We start from the raw sequence: 20,854 nt of genomic DNA on the forward strand, positions 1-20,854 counted from the left end.
TGAAGCTTTGTGCATCAGATGAGGACAGGAATTCTGGGAAATGGCTTGGCCACGGGAAGCCATGGAGTCTTGAAACACAGTGCTTCATGGCTAGATTTCAATGTGGAGTTTTTGAGTGGAAATGTTTACTTAAATAGTTAACTTACTGTACCAAAAAAACAAGTAGCTGTTCGGCCCAGAGTTGTTGGGAATTCATCCACGATGCTATCTTATAATTCTTTCTTTATTATAATAGTGGAATTGTACATTTTAATTTAAGAGAAATATGATTCTAGAAGTAAATGTTCAGTGCCCTTAACAAAAGCAGAGGGCTTCTTAGACCTCAAACATTTATGAGACTTTTGAAACACTTAGGAGTTTGTGAAAGATGATGCATTGCACTTGAAAATTGTCAAGAGTGTCCAGCAGAGATAATTAATACTTATTTTTAATTAGATTCTGCGTTCATGGAAGGAATATGACCTAGCAGTAATGATTATAAATTATGGGAAAAAGATGTTGGACATCACACCAGCGTGCAAATCTGTATTTGGCAAAAGTGAAGAAGACATGCTCGAGAAGGTAATTGTTTTTGCTTATTTTGATACATAGTTGGGTCTTTTGGAGATCATTTAGTATGTAAATAAATATATTAGAAAATTGATCAGCTTTTAATTTGTCATTTATGTAGAAGAAAAGTAATATGGTTAAGAGAGATTTTCGATTTTTAAACATGTTTTGAGTTGTAGTAAAAGAAAAGTTACATGTGTGATGAACAGCTTTTTAGAAGTTTAAAAACAGTTGTGTGGGTGTGGCCCAGAAAGTGGACGGGGCATCTGTGCTGGTATGTCACCAGTCCCCGTCACCTGTAGTGACCGTCACTGAGGTAAGAATGGGCAGCTTCCTGTGCCCACAGAAGGTGCACCAAAAGCCTTCTACAGTCCCTTTTGAATCTAGGATTTTATTGTTTTGGGTGTCAGTGAATGTAGTAAACCTATGGCAGAGCTTTTGGTAAAGTATAAATTTTATTTTTTTATTAGTATGTGTTTGCAGTATACAATAGTTACAGCCATAGTAGGGAATTGGAGATGTGTGGAACACACCTTCATTCTTTTTTCTCATCCCCATCTTGTGTTCAAAGCAGATTCTGAAACTTACTGTACTATTTACAGTCTTGTTTTTTATGAGACTGCTCATTTTTAGACTTTTTTTTCTTGGTGGCTGGCTCATCCTGCCCTAGGGGCGGGCTAGTGTGGCATGTGGTGCCAGGGATCGAACTGCGATCTCTGCACACTTGCTTATACTTGCCTAAGCAGGCGCTTTAGGCCATTGAGCTAGCTCGCTGGCACCTTTAGACTAATTTTTAATATGTCCTTTCTAGGCATGGGTCTTATAAGAGCTTGCACCTTAGTTGCCTTTCCTTTAAGCTATGTGGGTTAAATGCATGTTTAAATCAAGTTTTGAAATGTTTATTTTCTGGGTTTCTGTAGCACCCTAGAAATTACATGAAGCCCTTTCGGTAGCTTGTGTGTGGGTAGAGATGTTCCTGCTCAGCATTATTTGGGTGAGATTAGCCCCACTTTCATCTCTTCGTACATGGTGAGGCAGAAAGGTAGTGTTGCTTATGTTATCTGCTTCCAAGAAAGCATCTGGTTTTCACACAAAACATAGCTTCACAAATCACCACTACACTACTGAGTAACTTTTAAAGAAGCTACTTCTTTTTGTTTTTTTTTGGTGGAGGAGTTTGTTTTCTCTAGAGTGTGCGATTAAGTTGGACGCACTTGGTGTGTTTTTCCGTATTTACTCTCAGAGGCCCGAGACGGCATCCAGGCTTTGACCCAGGACTCGGTTGCTCCACATCACTGTGGGGTTCAGGGCTGTCACCTCCTGCCTTGGAGCTTCTGGTATGGTAGGGAGTTGTGCTGCTTGACTGACAGTTTACAGAGGTAGGGGCCCTTCGATCCACCCAAAGTCCCTGTTAGCCTAATAATGCTAGCGTTTCCTCCCCATCCAGCACACACAGTGACCTGGCAGTTCTGAGACTCAGAAATAAAACCTGCTGGCAGCTGAACAGACGGCCTGGTTCTTACCCCACTAAGGACCGACCCTCTTACAATGCCCCTGTGGTGGAGCAAGTTGACTGGTGGTCAACTTGTTATGCCCAGCTGACCTGAGCTAGGGTGGTGCTAGGTGTGGGAGGCCCACAAAGGGACTGCGGCTGGCAGCGTAAGAGGCAGAACTGGAAAGCTGTTGGGAGGCTGTTAGGGAAGTTGGAGCTCAGAGCTGGTGGGAGCTGCTGGTTCTCCTGGGCTATCCTGCTGGATGACCTTGTCATGCTGGCTTTCCTGGTGAACTTGGCTGTTTTTGTGCCTGGAGGAGCTGAGGACCTTGTTGTCACTGAGAATGGCTATGGTTCATTTTGGGGGAGCTCTGGTCCTTATCTTGAGCATCACTTCCTGGCTCCAGAGGGGAAGATGGTGCACAGTTCAGGCTTCTGGAGAAGCTGGTCATGTTGGCTTTCCCAATGGGAACTTGGCTTTCCTCATCACTGGAGGAGCTGGGCACCTCACTGTTGCTGAGGCTGGCTGTGGTACCTTTTTGGGGAGCTCTTAGTTTTTACCTTGACTGTTGTTTCTTGGCTCCAGTTCAGATCCCTCAGCCTTCTGGCACAGACCCTTCATTCCACTGGCACAGACTTTCTAGCTTCCACCACTGACCTTTGGGCTTTTTCAGCACAGATCCATGAAGCCAGCCTGCATGAGACATTGCCAGGTCTCCAGATGGACTTGTGGGAGGCATTGTTATGGGCTCCAGGTCTTCGCTGGACTCATGCAGGCTATTATGACCCAGGCTCTCAGCTGGAGTCTTTTGTTTTTAGTGTGTGGACAGATTTCCTGCACTCTTTGTATATGATTCTTCTGGTGATTATAAAATAATCTTATGAAATGTGTCCCGTATTGTATTGATCCCCTTGCAAAAGCCCCAAACTATGACAGCCACCAAAGACAACATAGTAAAGGCAATCAGCTTAGTTGTAAAGAATTTCCTTCTGGAAAAAGAAAAGAAAGCCAGTGAAGGGATCCGTTCCTGAGGGCAGGCTGGGGGTTTTCCTTTGAGGGTTTTTAGCTGTGTCGGATGGGGCTGGTTGGAGGGGCGGGATGTACTGGAAAGGAGGACAGGCGAAAGAAGCATTTTTGTTGTTGTCCATGAAGCACTTGGTGGTACTGTGTCTGGTTTTCAGTTGGAACTCAGTGTCTGTTTATTTTTTAATTTCATTTATTTATTTATTTTTTTGTGGCCTGCTCAGTCCGCCTTGGGGGCGGGGCTGGCATGGCATGTGGTGTTGGGATGCAGCCGTGGGTCCCTAGCCCTGCCTGAGCTTGCCTAAGCAGGCGCTTTAGACTGCTGAGCTGTCTCCCCAGCCCAGGACTCAGTATCTGTTATTGTTAATTACGGGTTGGTATTACGTAGCCACGTAGATCATAGTTTTGTCTACCAAATATGAAAGTATAAAACGTAAAGTCATTTGAAAAATCAGTTTTCATAACACGTTAAAGTACAGCCTGACATTTAACCAATGTTTCTAGTCTTCTTCTTCTAAGAAACCTCTAAAAAATAAGAAGCCACAGCAGATACTGTCACCGGAGAAAATAAACGAACAACTGTTCTTGTTGGAGACACATCTACTGAGGATGACAAAACAATGTAATTTTTTCCTGTATACATCTATTCAGCATATGTTTCTTAAAAAGAGAACATCTTTAAAAAATGGATTCAGATGTGATTGGCATTTTGGTAACCCCTTTGAGGTTTACACAGTGCTTTTGCGTTATGTTATTAAGCCTGATGGTAGCTTGTTAGTAAGGGGTTCTAGCTTTCTATGGGTGTAGCTCATAAAGGTTAGATGATTTACTTAAGCTTACAGAGTGGGTGTGAACTTGAGCCCATGTAACTCTGGCTCTCAAGGATTTCTCAACCTTGACACTACTGAATGTTAAGCCTCAAGGTTGTTTGTATGGTGGACATTGAAGGATGTTGGACAGCATGCCTGGTCTCTTTCTGTGGAAGTACAGCACACTGACCCCCCCATTGTGACAATCAGTCAAGAGGCACAGGTTACCAAGTGCATTGGTGGTGAGGGGGGAGGGACACCACACTGAGAATCTTTGCTCTACAGGCAAAAATACAACTGGTAAATAACGGAATAGGGTGGGATTCTAGTGTGGAAGTGGTTGGAAGCAGGGTCTACTAGAGTAGAAACTACAGTGAAAGATTAGTTTAATCTTACGTCCTTGTACTGTAGGGATTTCATAGTGGACTAATGTGTTAATGTACTGGATATTATTTTGGAGGTTGCAGTTTGGAAAGCAGCTTGGGAAACTGATTCAGTTTTTGATGATGACTAGTATGGCCATATTTTAAAAATTATATTAAAAATCCTTGGCTAGGGATATGCAGTTAAAGCACCTGCCTGGCAAGCACAAGGACCCCAGTTCAATCCCTAGTACCACACACCATGCTGGCCCTTGGAGTCCTGGGGTACTGAGCTGGCCGCTGAAACTGGGCATGGTGATGCATGCCTGTAATCCCAGCGCTGGGGAGGCTGAGACAAGAGAGTCAGTACAAGTCCAAGCTGTGTAGTGAAATTCTGTACCAAATAAACCAATCAATCCTAGAACAAGAGAGTACCCAGATTTCTTCCAGGAGGGAAGGTCTAAATGTGGCTCATGCTGACTCTATCTAGAGGATTCCATGGCCCCACTTCATTTTGCTGTGTGCTTCGGTTATATTTTGGAGGTCGTCCTGCTTCAGCGTTGCCTGACGTGGCTGTATGTTTTCAATGTGTTTTGTGCCCATTTCAAGCTGAATTTGTGAACTGAAGCCAGTGTTCTATTCTTACAATTAGTAAACCTAGTTTTAGACAGCTGCAATTTCCTTATTACATATGAAAGTGTAATTCCTTAGAAATTTTAGGTGTCCTAAAAATGGAAATTATTCATTTTCATAAATCAATAAAACTTTTAACTAAGAAGCTTAATGTATTACTAGTTAAGCAGTAAATTGAGTAACAATAATAACAGTTTGGTACAGTGTTTCTGAGTGGCAGGCACTATTTAAATATTTTATGTATGCATTAAAAATCATGTGATCCATGTATAAGAACCATCTAATGAAGGTACTGTTTTCATCCCCATTTTTTGTTTTTATGTATTTGGTACAGGGTCTCACTGTGCAGCTTGGATTCATAGTGATCCTTCTGTTTTCAGCCTCCCCAGCGCTGGGATTGCAGGCATGTGCCACCAATCCTGGTCTCAGTGGCTGGCTCTGTGCGCTTAGGATTCCTGGGCTGGGGTGACGTGGAGTGCCGGTGATTGAACCCTGGTCCCTGCACTTGCCAGCCCCTTATCCCCATTTTAAACTGTTCTCTAGCTACTAAGTAACCTCACAAGGATTCAAAACTAAGTGTCAGGGTTAGTAACTGAACCCAGCCAGCCTGGTGGAGCAGCTCTGCTGTAGTTTATGCTGCCTTTATTGCTAAATTTGGGTGATAGCCTCCTGCTTTAGCAGTTAGGGAAAAATAAGGAAGTGCTTGAGATTATGAGATTCTATCTCCAAAATATAATATCATAATTGATATTTTAAGTGACATGATTTGGAATGAATAGTAGAACATTTTCCTCTTTGTTATTCCCTCCAAAGAAATTTTGGTTTTGGTTGTTTATGTTAAATATTATCTAAAATATATTCATTTTTTAAACCTTAGATACTGTCCCTGAGCTCTCAGGAACAGAAGACCCAATATTTCTTTACTCTGTGGTTTTGAACTGGTCAGTGAAAGGTGCTGTGAAAGAAGGTAGGTGACCTGATTCTCCATGTGCCGTTCAAATGCTTTACCAGTGATGATTGCTGGGTTTTGTTCTTTTGTGGAAAGATTTTAGCTGTCACAGGCAGAATACTTTGGGTTCTTACCCTCTCAGAAGGATGCAGTCTTATTGCCAAGTAACGAAAGAGCCGATTTGAACTCTGGACAGAAAGAACCTTCATGGCGGCTTAGTGTGGAAGTGAACAGTGTCTTTAGCAAGCTGCAAAAATGAAGGAATTGAAAAATACATCACTGATAATTTCACTTAGGAAGAGATAACAACCCCATTGCTTGATTTTCAGAATGTTTTATAGTAAAAATTAGGGTAGCTAGGCAATTATTGCTATTTTCCCCAGTTAGCATGTGTTAGCAGTAACTTTTAACCAAATCCTCAACACTGACAAATTTGAAAAACCAAGTGAAACAGAGACAAGTACAGGATTAGTTGATTTTAGAAAACAGCAATAGCACATACCGCGTTTACTTCTGTATTTTTTAAAAGTGGGAAGTCTAAGAGGCAGCATCATCGACTTGCCTGTTGGATCATTATGGCTATTAGTACTGAGAACCTTTCAGCAACTTCAGTAACTTAAGCTTAACTATGTATGAACTTCTTGGTTTTTACAGTTATGAAGTTTAAGCAAAGACCCAGATTCCTGGAATTCTTTACGCACATTATGCTTAAATGTATCAATGATGAAAAATTTCACCTTGTGTTGGAGATAACAGCACCTGTCTGTGACTTCCTGAAAAGGTACATGTGTATTGGTTTTATACATGTTAGCAGCTTTAAAAAATGAGCAGTGCTGTCACCTTAAGGTACAAAAAGTGAACGCAAGGACTGCACAGGGCTTGCACTTGGGAAACAGTGAAAAGTGATGTCTCTGTGGGTGACTAAGTCACAGCAGGTAAAAATACCTATACAGCAGCTCTAAGAAATGAGACTAGAAGATGTTCAGATTTTCAGGAGGAAGTAGATGAAGTCTTGCTATTGGGATCAGAAGACTAAGAGTATCTTCCCAGATTCTTTGCTGTATGTCACCCAAGGCTTAGTTTGGGTGATTTTCACGTGTTTATAATTCTTATAATGAGTAGAACCATTTTGTATATGAATCAGAAGTGCCTCGTTAGACACAGAAGACTTAAAGCTGTCATACTCATTCTCTAAGTCCAAGTGATTCTCTTTGCTTCCGAAAAAAAAAAAATGCTGTTGTGCCCTGCCAGTTAGGAGAATGCCACGTGAATCCATCTCTCTTCGGACAACTGAGAAGCGGGCTTTAGTTTCATGACTGGACATAAATCTATTCATCCTGTTTCAATAAAAGTAAATATCCTTAACATAAGATCTGGTTTTTTTAGACAGGGTCTTGCTATGCAGTTCAGGCTGGCCTTAAACACTGTCTAGCCCAGGCACTCCTGAAACTAATGGCAGTCTTCCTGACTCAGCCTCCCCAGCACTAGGAGTATAGGTGCGTGCCACCACACCCGATTAGTTTTTATTTTTTTAAGGTTTTTAAAGAGAATATAAAATAGTGTTAAGACAGAAAAATTACAAGTGATAAAGAATTTCACTCAACAAAATAATATATCACAATATTTGTTATACTGCATAGTATTGTCTCCCAATTAGTTGTTCATTTTTCCAGATATCTGCATGTAAACTTGGAAGAAGAAAGAAAAAAAAGAAATATATAAGAAATTAAGAAGGATAAAAATCAAAGAATTGAAAAAAAGTAGGCAAAACAAATTAAGCATTAACTGCTGCTTTCCGTAGACCAGCATAAATTCGCAGTACAGTTGTCCAAGCCATCCTACTTACATACATAGATATATCTCTTTCCCTTATTATCTCTCCTGTCCTTCTCAACTCAGTAATCCCTTCCTTTTTAATAGGTTCATCCCATTTTCCTAGTAAGATCTAGTTTTTAAAATGGCAACAAGGGTGGGCATAGTGGCACACACTTGTAATCCTAGCATTTGGGAGGCAGAGGCAGGAAGATCCTTGCGAGTTCGAGATCAGCCTGGATCACCAAGTGAGCTTAAGATCATCCTGAACTGCATAGTGAGACCCTGTCTCAAAAAGATAATAAAAATAAAAAGGCAAAAAAGAGCATTACTCTACTTATTTATTTTGTATGTATATGGTTGCTATAGGGTCTCACTACGCAACTCAGACTTGTAGTGATCCTCCTGTTTTCAGCCTCCCCAGAACTGGGATTATAGGTGTGCACCACCATGCTTGGTCTTGGCGGCCGGATTGTGCAGGGGCAGGGCTGGTGCTGCATGTGTACTGCAGGTCAAACCTGAGTCCCTGTGCTTGCCTAAGCAGGCGCTTAGTCCACTGACTGATCTATCTCACCGGCTCCAGCATTCCTTTAAACATTCACAAATATATTTTTTCTAAAATAGGTACTTTATTTATTAGAGCAAAAGCTTTGAATATATGGGCTTCATATTTTCAAAAGATACTGGAAGAAATTGCTTCCATTAAATGAAGCTAGCTACAGCAATCAGAGGATTAGTCAGAATTAAAAGTTCCATTCAGTTAAAAACTTAAGCCAAAAGTGCACGTTTAGACATTTCAAGTAATGCTTTTGATCCCGAAGAAGATCAGAAAAGTTTTGATGTGCAGAGAAATGTGGAGGAGCGGCAATGGAAGTCCAAGGTAAGACTGATAGCTGTTCTGAAAGGGAAACAGGCTTGGTGGCTGAGAAGCATTGATGGGGGCTGATAATAAGGAACAGTAAAAGCCCTGAGGTTGGAGACAGCGGTGTAACTGAGGTCATAACAGAGGTGAGAATTTCAGTTCTCAAGGCCAGCACATGCTTTGGGATGTGCTGACGCAGCGGTGTGATCGCTCCTTTAGTTCTGACGTCTGTTTTCTGTGTATGTTCCTGTGTCTAATGTATTCTTACACATAAACGTGTTTTTGTATTGCACCAGAAAAATATATATGTCTTCTTCCAGTTTATGGTTTTATAATTCGCATTTAATGTTGTAATACATATGGGATTAATTTTGGTACTGGAACTTGAATTAAACTTTAGCTTTTTTCCTAGTTGACCTGGTAATATGTACAGACTAACTCTCTTCCTCAGCATCTTTTTTTTTTTTTTTTTTTGCAGAACTGGGGATTGAACTCAGGCCCTTACACTTGCCAGGGAAGCACTTATTCCACTGAGCCATCTCCCTGGCCCCTCCTCAGTCATTTTTAATGTTACTTTTTCATTTTTAAAGTGGATACATCTACTAATAATGTTTATAAATCACAATGGAGATATTTCATGAACTTTCATGTTCTGCCTAACAAAAAATCAAAGTACTACATATGGGAATAATTGCTACAAAGAGGATTAATTTGACAGAGACATAGTAATATTGAAAAAGTTTAAATTGCAACTTACAATACCAAAGTAGAACGTAGAAGATGTATGAAATTTAAGATTAATTGAATATAGTTAGCCAATGGGGACTAAATATTGTTTAACATTCCTGAGATAAATTATGACGAGAAACCATTCATATCACATATATCTAAAGAAGCAATTAGAGGAAAATTCTCAGCTTTAGAAGCTTCTGCTGCAAAATAAAATATATAAGGCTAGATTAACTTTTATTAAGGTCAAGAAACTAGAGAAATAAAATTATACAAGCAATGAAGAGAAAATAAATATAAAAGTTAAAAATAATCAATTACAAATTAAAGATAGCCTAATTGATAAGTATAACTTGTTCTTTAAGAATATTGATAAATTAGGTATATTTGTTTGTTTGTTTCTTTTTTTTTTTTTTTTTGCGGAACCAGGGATTGAACTCAGGCCCTTGCGCTTGTCAGGGAAGCGCTTATTCCACTGAGCCATCTCCCTGGCCCCCTAGGTATATTTGTTTCTTGACAGCATAATAAGAAAGTGAGAAAAATAAATAATCCAATGAGAAAGTAATCACAAATTTGGAAGTAGCTGAGTAAATATTAAGTAACAGTGCGTAAGATTTCATGTGAAAGAGCCAGTGAGATAGCTCAGTGGAATAGGCACTTGCTTAGGCAAGAGCAGGGACCAGAGTTTGATGCCCTGCACCACATGCCATACCAGCCTAGTCCCCAGGTGTGCTGAGCTGGCCACCACTGGACGTGGTGGTGGTGCATGCCTGTAACCCCAGCATTGAGAAGGCTGAAAACAGGAGGATCACTATGAATCCAAGCTGTGTAGTGAGACCCTGTACCAAATACATTAAAAAAAAGAGAGAGATTTCGTGTTAATAAACTTAAAAACCTGGTTAAAAGTGAAGGCAAAAAGTTTATAATGAAGTAAAGTAGTAAAAATTTGAACAGCTCAAGAATTTTTAGAATAATTTGTATTTTTAGGGAATGCATTTTTTAAATATAAAAGTATTTTAAAACATGAGGGCTGGCCAGATAGCTCAGCAGACTAAAGCACCTGCTTTAGCAGAGTGTGGCGGCCGGGGTTCACTTCCCAGTGTGCCATGCCAGCCCCGCCCCAGGGGCACGATGAGGCCACAGTCGAGACTGGGTGTGGTGGTGCATACCTGTAATCCCAGTACTTGGGAGGATGAAAACAGGAGAATCATTATGAGTTGGATCTATGTAGTAAGACTACAGGGTCACCCTGTAGACCCTGCCCTAAATTCATAAAACCCCCCAGGAATATGAAGTTTCCTATTAAAATGAGCACAGTGGGCTCTGATGAGAGAGCCATGTGAAAGTTAATGAAAAAGTAGAAAATAATGGAGCAATCTTTTTTAGCAGTATGTACATGTGAAAGTCTAGAATAACATTAGCATGTGAGTTCAGCTGTAATTTTATTCTCAGTGCAAATGGAGCAGGAAATCTTAAAACATAATTATTATTGATAGTCAAAGGAGGCATTAGAAAAGATGAAAAAGTCAGTTGTGTTGAAATTCGGCAATCATTCCTGGAATTATATTTGGTACAGGGTCTCACTATGCAGTTTGAACTCTGAGTGATCCTCCTGTTTTCAGCCTCCCTAGTGCTGGGATTACAGGTGTGTGCCACCATACCCAGTCTTTGTGGCCAGCTCTTTGTGCCTGGGGGCAGGGCTGGCGTGGCACCAGGACTGAACCCCAGTCCCTGCGCTTGTCTAAGCAGGTGCTTAGTCTGCTGAGCTATCTTTCCAGCCCTCTGCTCTAAAGTTCTTTGCTCTGAAGGTTCTTGCCGGTGCATTGAGAAACATAACAGAAGTGAGAATTAGCCCTTTCGTGATTACCACGTCTTAGAGTTTGAATATTGTTTGTGAAATCAATTCCCCAGTGAAATACTCTGAAAATGGGGATATTTGCAAACAATTATCTTAAATTTAAAGATATTTAAATGAAAACCATTATAGCTAATAATAGAAGTTTGTAAGATGGTTAGATGAAAAATCAGTAGCTTTTCCATTTCTGCTAGAGAATACAATGGAAAGCTGATCCCTTTCTATGGAATACATGATTAAATATATCAGAGATTATGAAGAGTCTCAGAGTAATAAGAAGATGAAAATCTATACTATGAGCAAAAAGACTTGAATAAATGAAGACGCAGGACAGTGATGGGCAGACAGAAGGAGTAAAGATTTCCCTTCTCTTCAAATTAGTCTGTTAGCCTAAATTCCAGTCAGCTTATAGAACAGGTTAGAAAGAATAAAATTACTTGAAAAACATAAAGAACAAAAAAGGGATTTGTACTGTCAGATAAAAATATACTGGAGTCATACTTGTGAGATAACAGACAGAGAGACATTGGGCCTCAATTGCAGAAACAGGCAGTGTAATTAAAGTGATGAAAAGCCATAAAATAAAGGGTCAGTAATACTACATAAAAATCTAAGAATATTAAATATCAAAACACCATGAACAATATAAAAAGCCATAAATGAAGCTCTGTGGAGCTGAGAAGAGGTGAAGAAGAGGAATCTGGTGGACTTAGTGGCTCAGGTTCTGCAGCTCATGGAGGAAGGTGCAGACTTTTGGCGCAATGTTATCCGAGTGTCCACATTTTAGACCTTCTCCCCTTCCCATCCCTTTCTGGAATGACATAGTAACTGTCAAACACTGGGTGGTACAGGGAGGGAGGATGTAAGGGAGAGACTAATAATTTGGTTGGAAAGTGGCAGGGAACCAGTCCCAGGGTGCACATTGCAAAGGGTAACACCTAAATCTCCAGCGGTCCTTAGTTCAGGCTTTCCAGGTTTGCCACGTAAGACACTTGCCAAATGAATGTCAACTAACTGGAGAGTGTCTTGGAATTGCTGCCACTGGGTCGGTGTGCTCGCCAACCACAGGATTCAAAATCATCTTCATAGAGGCTGGAGAGGCCACCCGCCCTGGGGACCAAGACCAGTCTGGAACACAGCATATTCCAGGCTCACCCAGTCATTCCATTAACCATGCATTTTGGTGCCTTAAACTTAACATTTAAATTCTTGGATCCCATTTGTCGTGTTATAGCAAGCTTTCGCTGTACCTGTCAAATACTAAATGAAATGTAAATTCCAGAAAATATACAAATGCCAGGAACATTGCATGGTAATGTCAGTAGGAAAATGAGAGACTACAGTATTTGGAAAGGATGAAGTAAGAAAATAAGGCCAAGAACTCCTGTAGATGGCTGAGGGAAGGGAGCAAGCTCAAGGCACCTAATGTGCTTAGTTTCTTCTGGTACCTCGAAGGCAGTAGTGGCTGGGAATTTGCACAGTATGGAACTAAAAAGAATGAAGTAAGGAGGGTTTTTTTTGGAAGTAAGGAGGTTTGTGTGGGATCACTTGGATTTAGTTATAATCTCAGTTACAAAGGGGATTGTCCATATTGCTTTATTCTCAGGGGAGATCTGCTGCACTTACAGTATGCCTACAACCCCTCCCTCTTCTTACACACTGTAGATACACAGCTCCAAGTGCATTGTCTGGTGTGATTTACACTTTGCTCTTTTGAGAGGTCAACAGTTCCTTGAAGAGAGACCCCTTTGGACCTTATGCATGGGACACAAGCAATTTTGAATCTCTTTCTTGCATAAATTCAATGACATTCAGTAAAGATTTATTACTTTGGGGTAGTTTTGTGAATGTTGGCAAATCTTTTTGATCAAATTTATCTTTTTTTTTAAAGGAGGAATGAGTCCCTACTTGGAGTGAGAAAAATAAAAATTAAGGAGAATGTCATTAGTGGAAAGACCAACATACCTTTTAAGTTCAAAATAGCAACAATAGAGTTTGGAACAGTGAGTTTTCTATGAAGTTTGAATTGTAAATTAATGGAATGAATTGAGGAGAGCATGTAGAGATGGTTGGCTATACTATACTTTATTACAATAAGAAAAAACAAAATAATTTTATAAGTCTATAATACATTATAAATTCTTAAGATACTTGTTTTTGGTACTGAGAATCAAACTGAAGACCTTGCAATTTCCAGGTAGACACTTCTGCCACTGAGCTATATCCCTGGCCCTAAATTCTTAAGTTATATATTTTTGTAATAAAATTCCTTTGTGTGGGTACTTCTGTTATTCTATTTATTTATTTATTTTTTTGCGGTACCAGGGATGGAATTTGGGACCTTGTGCTTGCCAGGCGGGCACTCATGCCGCTGAGCTATCTCCTCAGCCCTTTGATAGGCATTTTAATTGAAAATTGTAAAGAATCACTTTGTTTCAGTGCCAAGAAATAAGCATTAGAATATGAGTAAGTTATAATTTTGTGATCAAAGTTTAAATTTTATTTATAACATTTTTTGTTATTTCCACTATAAAGGGTACAGAAACGACATCAAGGAAAAAAAATAAAAGAAAGGAAACACTAAAAGATTTTTATGCCAAAAACCCATCCGTTCTTGAATTGACAGAATATGAAAGGTATTAACTGATTAATTCTATAAAAGTGTACTTGAAGGTTGCTATGTATTTTTGGTACTAAGGACTCAGTGGCAAACAAAGATAAAACCACTGTCTTCTGTGAATTTGTTCATAAATGAAAGAGCACTATCCCCAAGCAGGCACATAAGAGGTGTGCTGCGGAGTCACCGGCTGCAGCAGCAGATGGGCTGGCTCGGAGACCAAGTTATGAATTATTTTTAATTGTCATAGGATCTAATGTTCTTTAACAATTTTAATTGATACAAATAATATGTGTATGTGTTAAAGGGATACAGTATGTGAAGTCAGTATACACGTACAATGTGTAATGACCAGACCAGGGTAACCAGCATTTCTACCATCTCAAGCGTTTATCATCTCTTTGTGTTGAGATCTTAGTTACTTTAAAACCTAAAGCGTTTGTTGTACATTATTGTGCTGTAGAACACTTAAATGAGTTCCTCCTCCCTACCTGTATTTTGGTATCCATTGTCGGATCTTTCCCCTGATACCTAGCTGGTCTCTAGTGATCTCTATTCTACTGTCCTCTGAGATTTCCTGATTGTAGCTATCACAAACAAGTTAGAACAGGTGTTTTTTGGTCTTTCTTATTTCATGTGCCTGTCTTATTTCATTTAACATGATTTCCTTCAGTTCCATCCATGTTGCCCCAAATGAACAAGACTGCACTTTTAAGACTGAATAATGTTCTATTGTGTTTGGATACCATGTTTTTTATCTCTTCATCCACCAATGGCTATGTCCATTGATTCCATAATGTAGCTAATATGAATTGGGCTGCAATAAACATAACTGTACAGGATATCTTTGATGTAATGATTTCATTTCCTTTGGCTATATCCCCAGTAGTGAGATTACTGGATTATGTGGTCATTGTATTTTTTGTTTATTGTATTAGTTTTTGTTTATAGAGAAGCTATTCTAAGTCCTTTTATAGAAAACTATCCAAGATATGCATGAAGGAAAAAGATGCCAGAGAGACTTTTTCTATTGGACAGCAAAATTTAATTTAAAGCCAAAGTAGTAATGATGGTTTGATATTAACTTAGGGGTAGATAAAGAAAGCCGAGCATGATTGTGCCTGCCTGTAATCCCAGCACACTGGGAGGCTGAGGCAAGAGGATGGCAAGTTTAAGTCCAGCCCACGCAATTTAGTAAAACCCCATCTGAAAAAGAAGACGCCACAACAAAGAAAGGCTGACTGGGTATAGCAGGTCAACTGCTTATAACTGAAAAAAAGTATTTGAAAATGCATGCCGAAAGAAGTCTACTATCACATATATATATATATATATATATTTATATATCGTCTTTCTTTGCCTGCTTAGTGATTTTGATCTTAATTGCTACAGCCACATAGAGTAACAGGATCATTTCTTTCTTCTGTTTGCATTCATATATTATCTCTTTGATTCTTCCTCTTTTTGTTTACTTATATTATAATACACTCTAGATGACACCATTTATTAGTTTATCCTATTTTCACTGTCACTTTTGTCATATATATGTGACTTATTAAAACTATATATGATACTTATTAAAAATTAGTACTTTCATGCTACTTATTAAAAATACATTTATTAGGAAACAAATGAGCATAGCATTAAAAACAATGAAACAACCAAAGCATCAGAAGCATCTAAAAGTAAGCCATTCACAAACCTAAAATATTGTGAATTAAATGATATTGTAAAAATTCATGTTAAAAGGGAATGCTTCCTTCTTTCTTTTCTTCCTCACATTTGCTTCTCTTTATATAGCCGTAAAACTATGTCCCTTCTTCTTTCTATCTCTGCCTCCCTTTCCTCCTTCCTCCCTTCTCCTGTGTTCATCCAGACTCTATATACAGAGCTCGTCACTCTGATGTACTTCTGGGCTCTGTCGTCTCCCCACACCCTTCTCCAGTGTGAGTGAGGTAGGGTGGTCCTGACCAGCCAGTGGGACAGAATATCACCCCCAGAACAAAGCAGATTGGTGAAGTGTTTTGAAGAATTGATGCTTCCCGGGCCCATCTAACTACAAAAATAGTTGGACTACTCGAGGAGTGTTTTTTTTAAAAATCAAATATACATTATACTTAAAAACGGACTATTAGGTAAAATTTGATTTTTTCTGGAGTATATTGCGATCATGTCATGTATATTTGACTGATGTTTTATTTCCTCTAGAGTCTAACTGTGTTAGACAGAATTTTGCTCCATTGGTTTTGTCCTTAAGGACCAGTACAGAGAAATGATTTTCTCTTTTAATATTGAAGTTAGTTGATGAATGTGAACATTGAATCATAATGTATTTGTCTACTCCCAGTGGCCCTGTGCTTACGGAAACGAATAACTCTGGGTTCAGCTGAAACATCAGAGAGTGTTGAAGGCAGTATGTGGTGCCTGTCCCTGGAGCCTACTGGTCTGTCTTCTTTCCCACCCTATTTCACATTTTTAGCACTGAGGAAATGATATACAAGTCAGAAGCATTTGCATAAGGACAGTCAAGTGACTTCTTGATTTATTTTGTACAAACTGGAATCGTTCTTTTTTTTTTTTTTTCAATGCCTAGAAGTTTTTGTGAAATTTCAAAACTTTCTCTCTTGGCAGACATAAGAGACCTGATATTAGAAGAATAGCATATCAATGCCTGATTGAGAACTTGAATCCGCTAATATTAAATTATGTCAGAAGAAACAGGTTTCACCAAATATTTCTTGAGGAGATGCCCTGGAGAGCTCAGATGAACTTGTATCTGGCACTTACACATTTCCACCTGTTTCTACAAAGGCTAGGAGAGCGTATGAAGATAAAATTTGGCACTTCACATATGATGGTCAGGTATAGTATATTACTGATAAATCACGCTTTTTAAGTCTCACAAATATGTATTGTATATTTGTGAGGCCCAGTGTTCACGACAATTTAATGAGGTTTATACAGTGTTTACTTTTTATTCTGGTCACTGATACATTTCTTCATTTGTTGGTTTGGTACCTTTTCTGTACAAGTGTTGGTTACACTTGCTTAGGATGTGACAACTTCTGTATATCTTCAGTGTGTTTGTTTGTGCAGCTTTCAATGCAAGGGTAGTGTGCACTAACTGTAGATGTTAGTAGGAATTAGGAAATATATGTTAGTAGGAAATATACTCTATTTTACTTAGAAGTATATTTGAAGCCCCTGTAAACAGAAATCATATTTGCTCATATAATGTAAGTTTTCCATCATTAATTCAAAAGGTATTTTTGAGTTCGCATTGATTGTCTTTGGCTAAGTACTATGGGAGATAAAAATAGATCAGTACATGATATAGAATGCTATGTAACCATTAAAAAGGCCATTCAAAATCATTCATTAAAAAGAAATACCTATTAAGTACAGGGTGCCTATTAGATACAAGCATCTGTTAGATGCTGAGCATTGAGTTAGGTGTGATAGAAATGCAAAGCAGAGTCTCTCTCTCTCACATACACACACACACACACACACACACACACACACACACACACACACACAGATGTGTAGGTGCTTTGTTACTTTTTTACTTGTTGCTGGGACAAATACCTGACACGCAAAATGAAGGAAGGAAAGGTTTAGTAGGCAAGTAGCAGCAGTTCATGCGGCGGGAAACAATGAAGAGCAGAGGAGGAGCAGCAGCTGTGGCATCCATCAAGCATCTCTCTTCCTTCTATGCTGACTGCGAAGACCCACCCTCCACCACAAGATCATACTTTTTGTGCTGAGTCACTCTGGGGTGGCCCAGGTTGGGCCCTGAGGGCCTGCAGGGCTGGGCCCCCATGCCTGGAACTGCCTGAGCTGATTCAGCCAAGTTGACACAAATGTATCAGGTAACACTGTAGGGTATATCACATGTGTTCTTTAATAGCTATAATTAATGGTAGAAGGTCAAGCACACTCCAAACCATCTTTGTTACTAGATAGGCTTTAGGCTTTCCCCTGAATGGATCTAACAGGAAAGGTTTTGTGAGAATGGAGGAGCAGCCCGAGTCCTGCTGGATAGACATGATTTTGAAATGTGGGGATAAGGAAATAGGCATTTCCTAGTTACAAGAGTACAGGCCAGAGCCCAGCTAGGAAACACAGGATGAGAATTAAGAGGGTGGGTGGAAACAAAGTTTGTAAGTGAGCAGAGGAAGAAGGGTTCAAGTGGGGGAGGGGATTGAAAAATAGAGGAACCAGGGTGTAGCAGGTGTAGGTACAGATTCCCGATGGTGAACGTGATCGTCATGCACATCTAAATTGTGCCAATAAACTTCATAATTAAGGTTTTTTTAATTAAAAAGAGGGTATTTATTTCAGTAATCCAGTATGGGGAAAATACAGATTGAAATCTACAATGAATTTAGTTACAATGCCTGTTTCTTCAAAAGTGTGGTTAAAATCACGAGGAGTCTAACCTTAAGGAAAACATGTCCAGACAGTCCTCTTGCCTGTGTGCATGGACTACATCCACTGAGGTGGCTGGCCTGGCGAATTTCATGGGGCTGTGACCCGGGCTGCCATGCGGCTGCTCTCTTGAATGCCCAGTTGTGTGCCGTCAATTATGCAAATTCCTCAACAGCGCAAGACAATGTCAAATTTGTCAGTCCATGAAACTTGCTGCTAGATTTAATTTCATTTCATTAAAGCTGCTTAATTGATTAATGAATTAACTTTTGGTGGAGGATTGTTTACTGCTTATGCTTGAAAACGGGAAAAGAAAGAAAGATGATTATGGACACATTGGGCTGTGCAGGAGGCATCTTTATTGAGTTGCGTTGAAATCAGATGATTTTAAATTCACACAGATGATTGCCTCAGAGTGCGAGGAGTGAGTCTAGATCTCTCACTCCCATTTTCAAGGGTACTTTCAGGGAAATAGATATTGATGTTGAAATTCCTAAGAGCCAGGTTACACTGTATAATTTAAAAAGTTAATGGGAAAGTGTTTTGCTTTGATTAAGTGCCAAAATACTTTATGACTTAAAATTTGAGAGCATTCAGTCACAAAAGTTTTAAAAATAAAAAAAATATAATGTGCTTGACAGGTTTAATTCAATTTTGCTTATATTGTTTTTTAATGTGCTTTTTTGCCTTTGCAGTTTCCGATCATGTGACCCTAATTTATTCTCACTCTATAACTCAGGAACAGTATTACCAACAGGAAAAATGACTGTAGAAAATTATAAAGCAATGCTCGATTTCCTCCTTTCAGCTAAGAAAAGAAAAGCCAACCTACCATCAGGTAGAATAAGTGTGTTGATTTGCTATCCAGTTGCCTCTGGAGTTTTGTTCACTAGCACACACATATGTCACTCTAGTTTAGATCTAGACTGTCCCCCCCAAACTCTCATGGGCTCCGCAGTGAGGATTTGGGGAGGTGATTGGATTATGAGGGGATTGTACTCTCGGGGATTGAACTCAGGCCCTTGCGCTTTCCAGGCAAGCACTTATTCTACTGAGCTTTCTCCCTAGCCCCTGGGGATTGTGCTCTTTAGTGGGCTAATCTGCTGATGTGTCCAGAGCTGAATGTGCGTGTAGGGCCGGGCTGGCTGGAGGAGTTGGGTCCCTGGGGAAGTGATCTGGAAGAGTTTGTCTCCTTCCCCAAAGTGTCCTTTTTCTCTCTGCTTCCCAGTGACAGCTCTCCTCTGCTGCTGGCCCCTTCCACTTTTCCTGTTTTGGAGCTAGCGACCTATGGACTGAAAATGTGAAGCAAATAAGCCTCTTCTTTTAGTTGTGGGGGTTGGGTATGTTGTTCTAATGTCAAGAAAGTAACTAAGACACACACACACACACACACACACACACAAAGATAAACATCGTTTTCTAGAAACCCAGTAATTTGAGTTTTCCAGTTTTCATGTTTTATAGGAAAATTTTAGATTTGCTATTGAGTCTATGTTTTAGGGTGTTATATATATGGACATATCTATTTTCTGTTCCAACCTAAATCACTTTGGCTGCTCAGTAAGTGGAGAACTCTTCTGATGAATATTGGTAGCCTTCAGTAGTTTCAAGGTTGGTCAAGAATTCCTGTCAGGTGTAATATTCCTGTCAGGTAGAATTCTCTGAAAGGATTTCATCAAACACACACAGAAACAGTCCTAACAGCTGACATGGTGGGCAGGTGGCTCACTCTTGTCCTAGTGTCTCCAGCGGGCACCTTCCAGAGAAGCTCACTTGAGGATGAGTACAGCGGCAGTCTTGTGAGGGCACCAGTGTGTCCCTATCTGCCCCGGTATGTGGGGGCTCTCGGAGGTGGAGCCCTGTGAGACAACAGACCCCTCCACCTGGCTACCACATGGATGACTGCCCCCTGCCAAATTTCACTGACTCTGTACCTCTTTCCTGAAATACATTAGAGCCTTGACACCATTCCTAGCCATTATCCTCTTAAGTGCTGCTCATTTCACAAATAAAATTTTGTTTCTAATATCTTTCAGCTAATACAAACCCCATATATAAATTTTTAAATAATGTCATTTTATGCATTATTCAACTTACTGCTGGTCACTGTCTTGGTATACTTGTTAACTGCCCCAGTAGTGTTGATTCCTGTTGAATGCTTAGCATGAGTTCCGATTTCTCCTTGGGGGTAGTTTAGTTTTAACTAGTTCTTGTATACCATACAAAGTATGTTGAAGTATTTGAAGATATTATCCATAGATACAGAGTCTAATTTTTGTGTATAAGAGCAGGCCAATGGCAGGGAAATCCTCCTGCTCAGATTCCACACCATAGGGCTGCACTGCCCAATCCAGGACACTATCTACATGTCACATCTGTGTCCCAGGAATGGCCTGCTTGAGGGAACACTAGGAGCAGTGGGATTTTGTCACTGTCCCTCCCAAAGCATGTTCATTCTACCTGTGCATGCTCTTTAGCCTTCTCCTTTGTCTGAAATGCTCTCCACAGTTTTCAGTGGGAACATCATGTCCATCCTCTAAGAGCTAACAGCCTCCTTTTTCTAGAAATTTCCCCTTGGTTCATTGTGTTTGTGGTCCATCTGTCCTTTCTCCAGGTTTGTGTCTCATTTGTTTTCTGGTTTACTTATTTGATGCCTTTTACCCATTGTGTTTTCAGGGATGTAAGTCTATGTTTTCATTCATGTTTACCATATATGTATCCATATATATA

At 39.8% G+C, this 20,854-nt stretch overlaps 1 protein-coding gene across 1 annotated transcript in view; it reads left to right on the plus strand.

Moving 5' to 3' along the window:
- Window positions 1-20,854, plus strand: part of Cfap54 (cilia and flagella associated protein 54) — a 353,322-nt gene that overhangs the window by 110,979 nt on the left and 221,489 nt on the right. The window contains exons 27-34 of the mRNA XM_023716586.1: window positions 436-561; window positions 3,570-3,687; window positions 5,747-5,836; window positions 6,473-6,599; window positions 12,968-13,079; window positions 13,612-13,712; window positions 16,325-16,555; window positions 18,820-18,962. Of these exons, the coding sequence (XP_023572354.1) occupies window positions 436-561; window positions 3,570-3,687; window positions 5,747-5,836; window positions 6,473-6,599; window positions 12,968-13,079; window positions 13,612-13,712; window positions 16,325-16,555; window positions 18,820-18,962 (1,048 nt within the window). The remainder of the gene's footprint in view (window positions 1-435; window positions 562-3,569; window positions 3,688-5,746; window positions 5,837-6,472; window positions 6,600-12,967; window positions 13,080-13,611; window positions 13,713-16,324; window positions 16,556-18,819; window positions 18,963-20,854) is intronic.

Source organism: Octodon degus, unplaced genomic scaffold (assembly GCF_000260255.1).
Source record: "Octodon degus isolate 3935 unplaced genomic scaffold, OctDeg1.0 scaffold00004, whole genome shotgun sequence".
NCBI classification, from domain to species: domain Eukaryota; kingdom Metazoa; phylum Chordata; class Mammalia; order Rodentia; family Octodontidae; genus Octodon; species Octodon degus.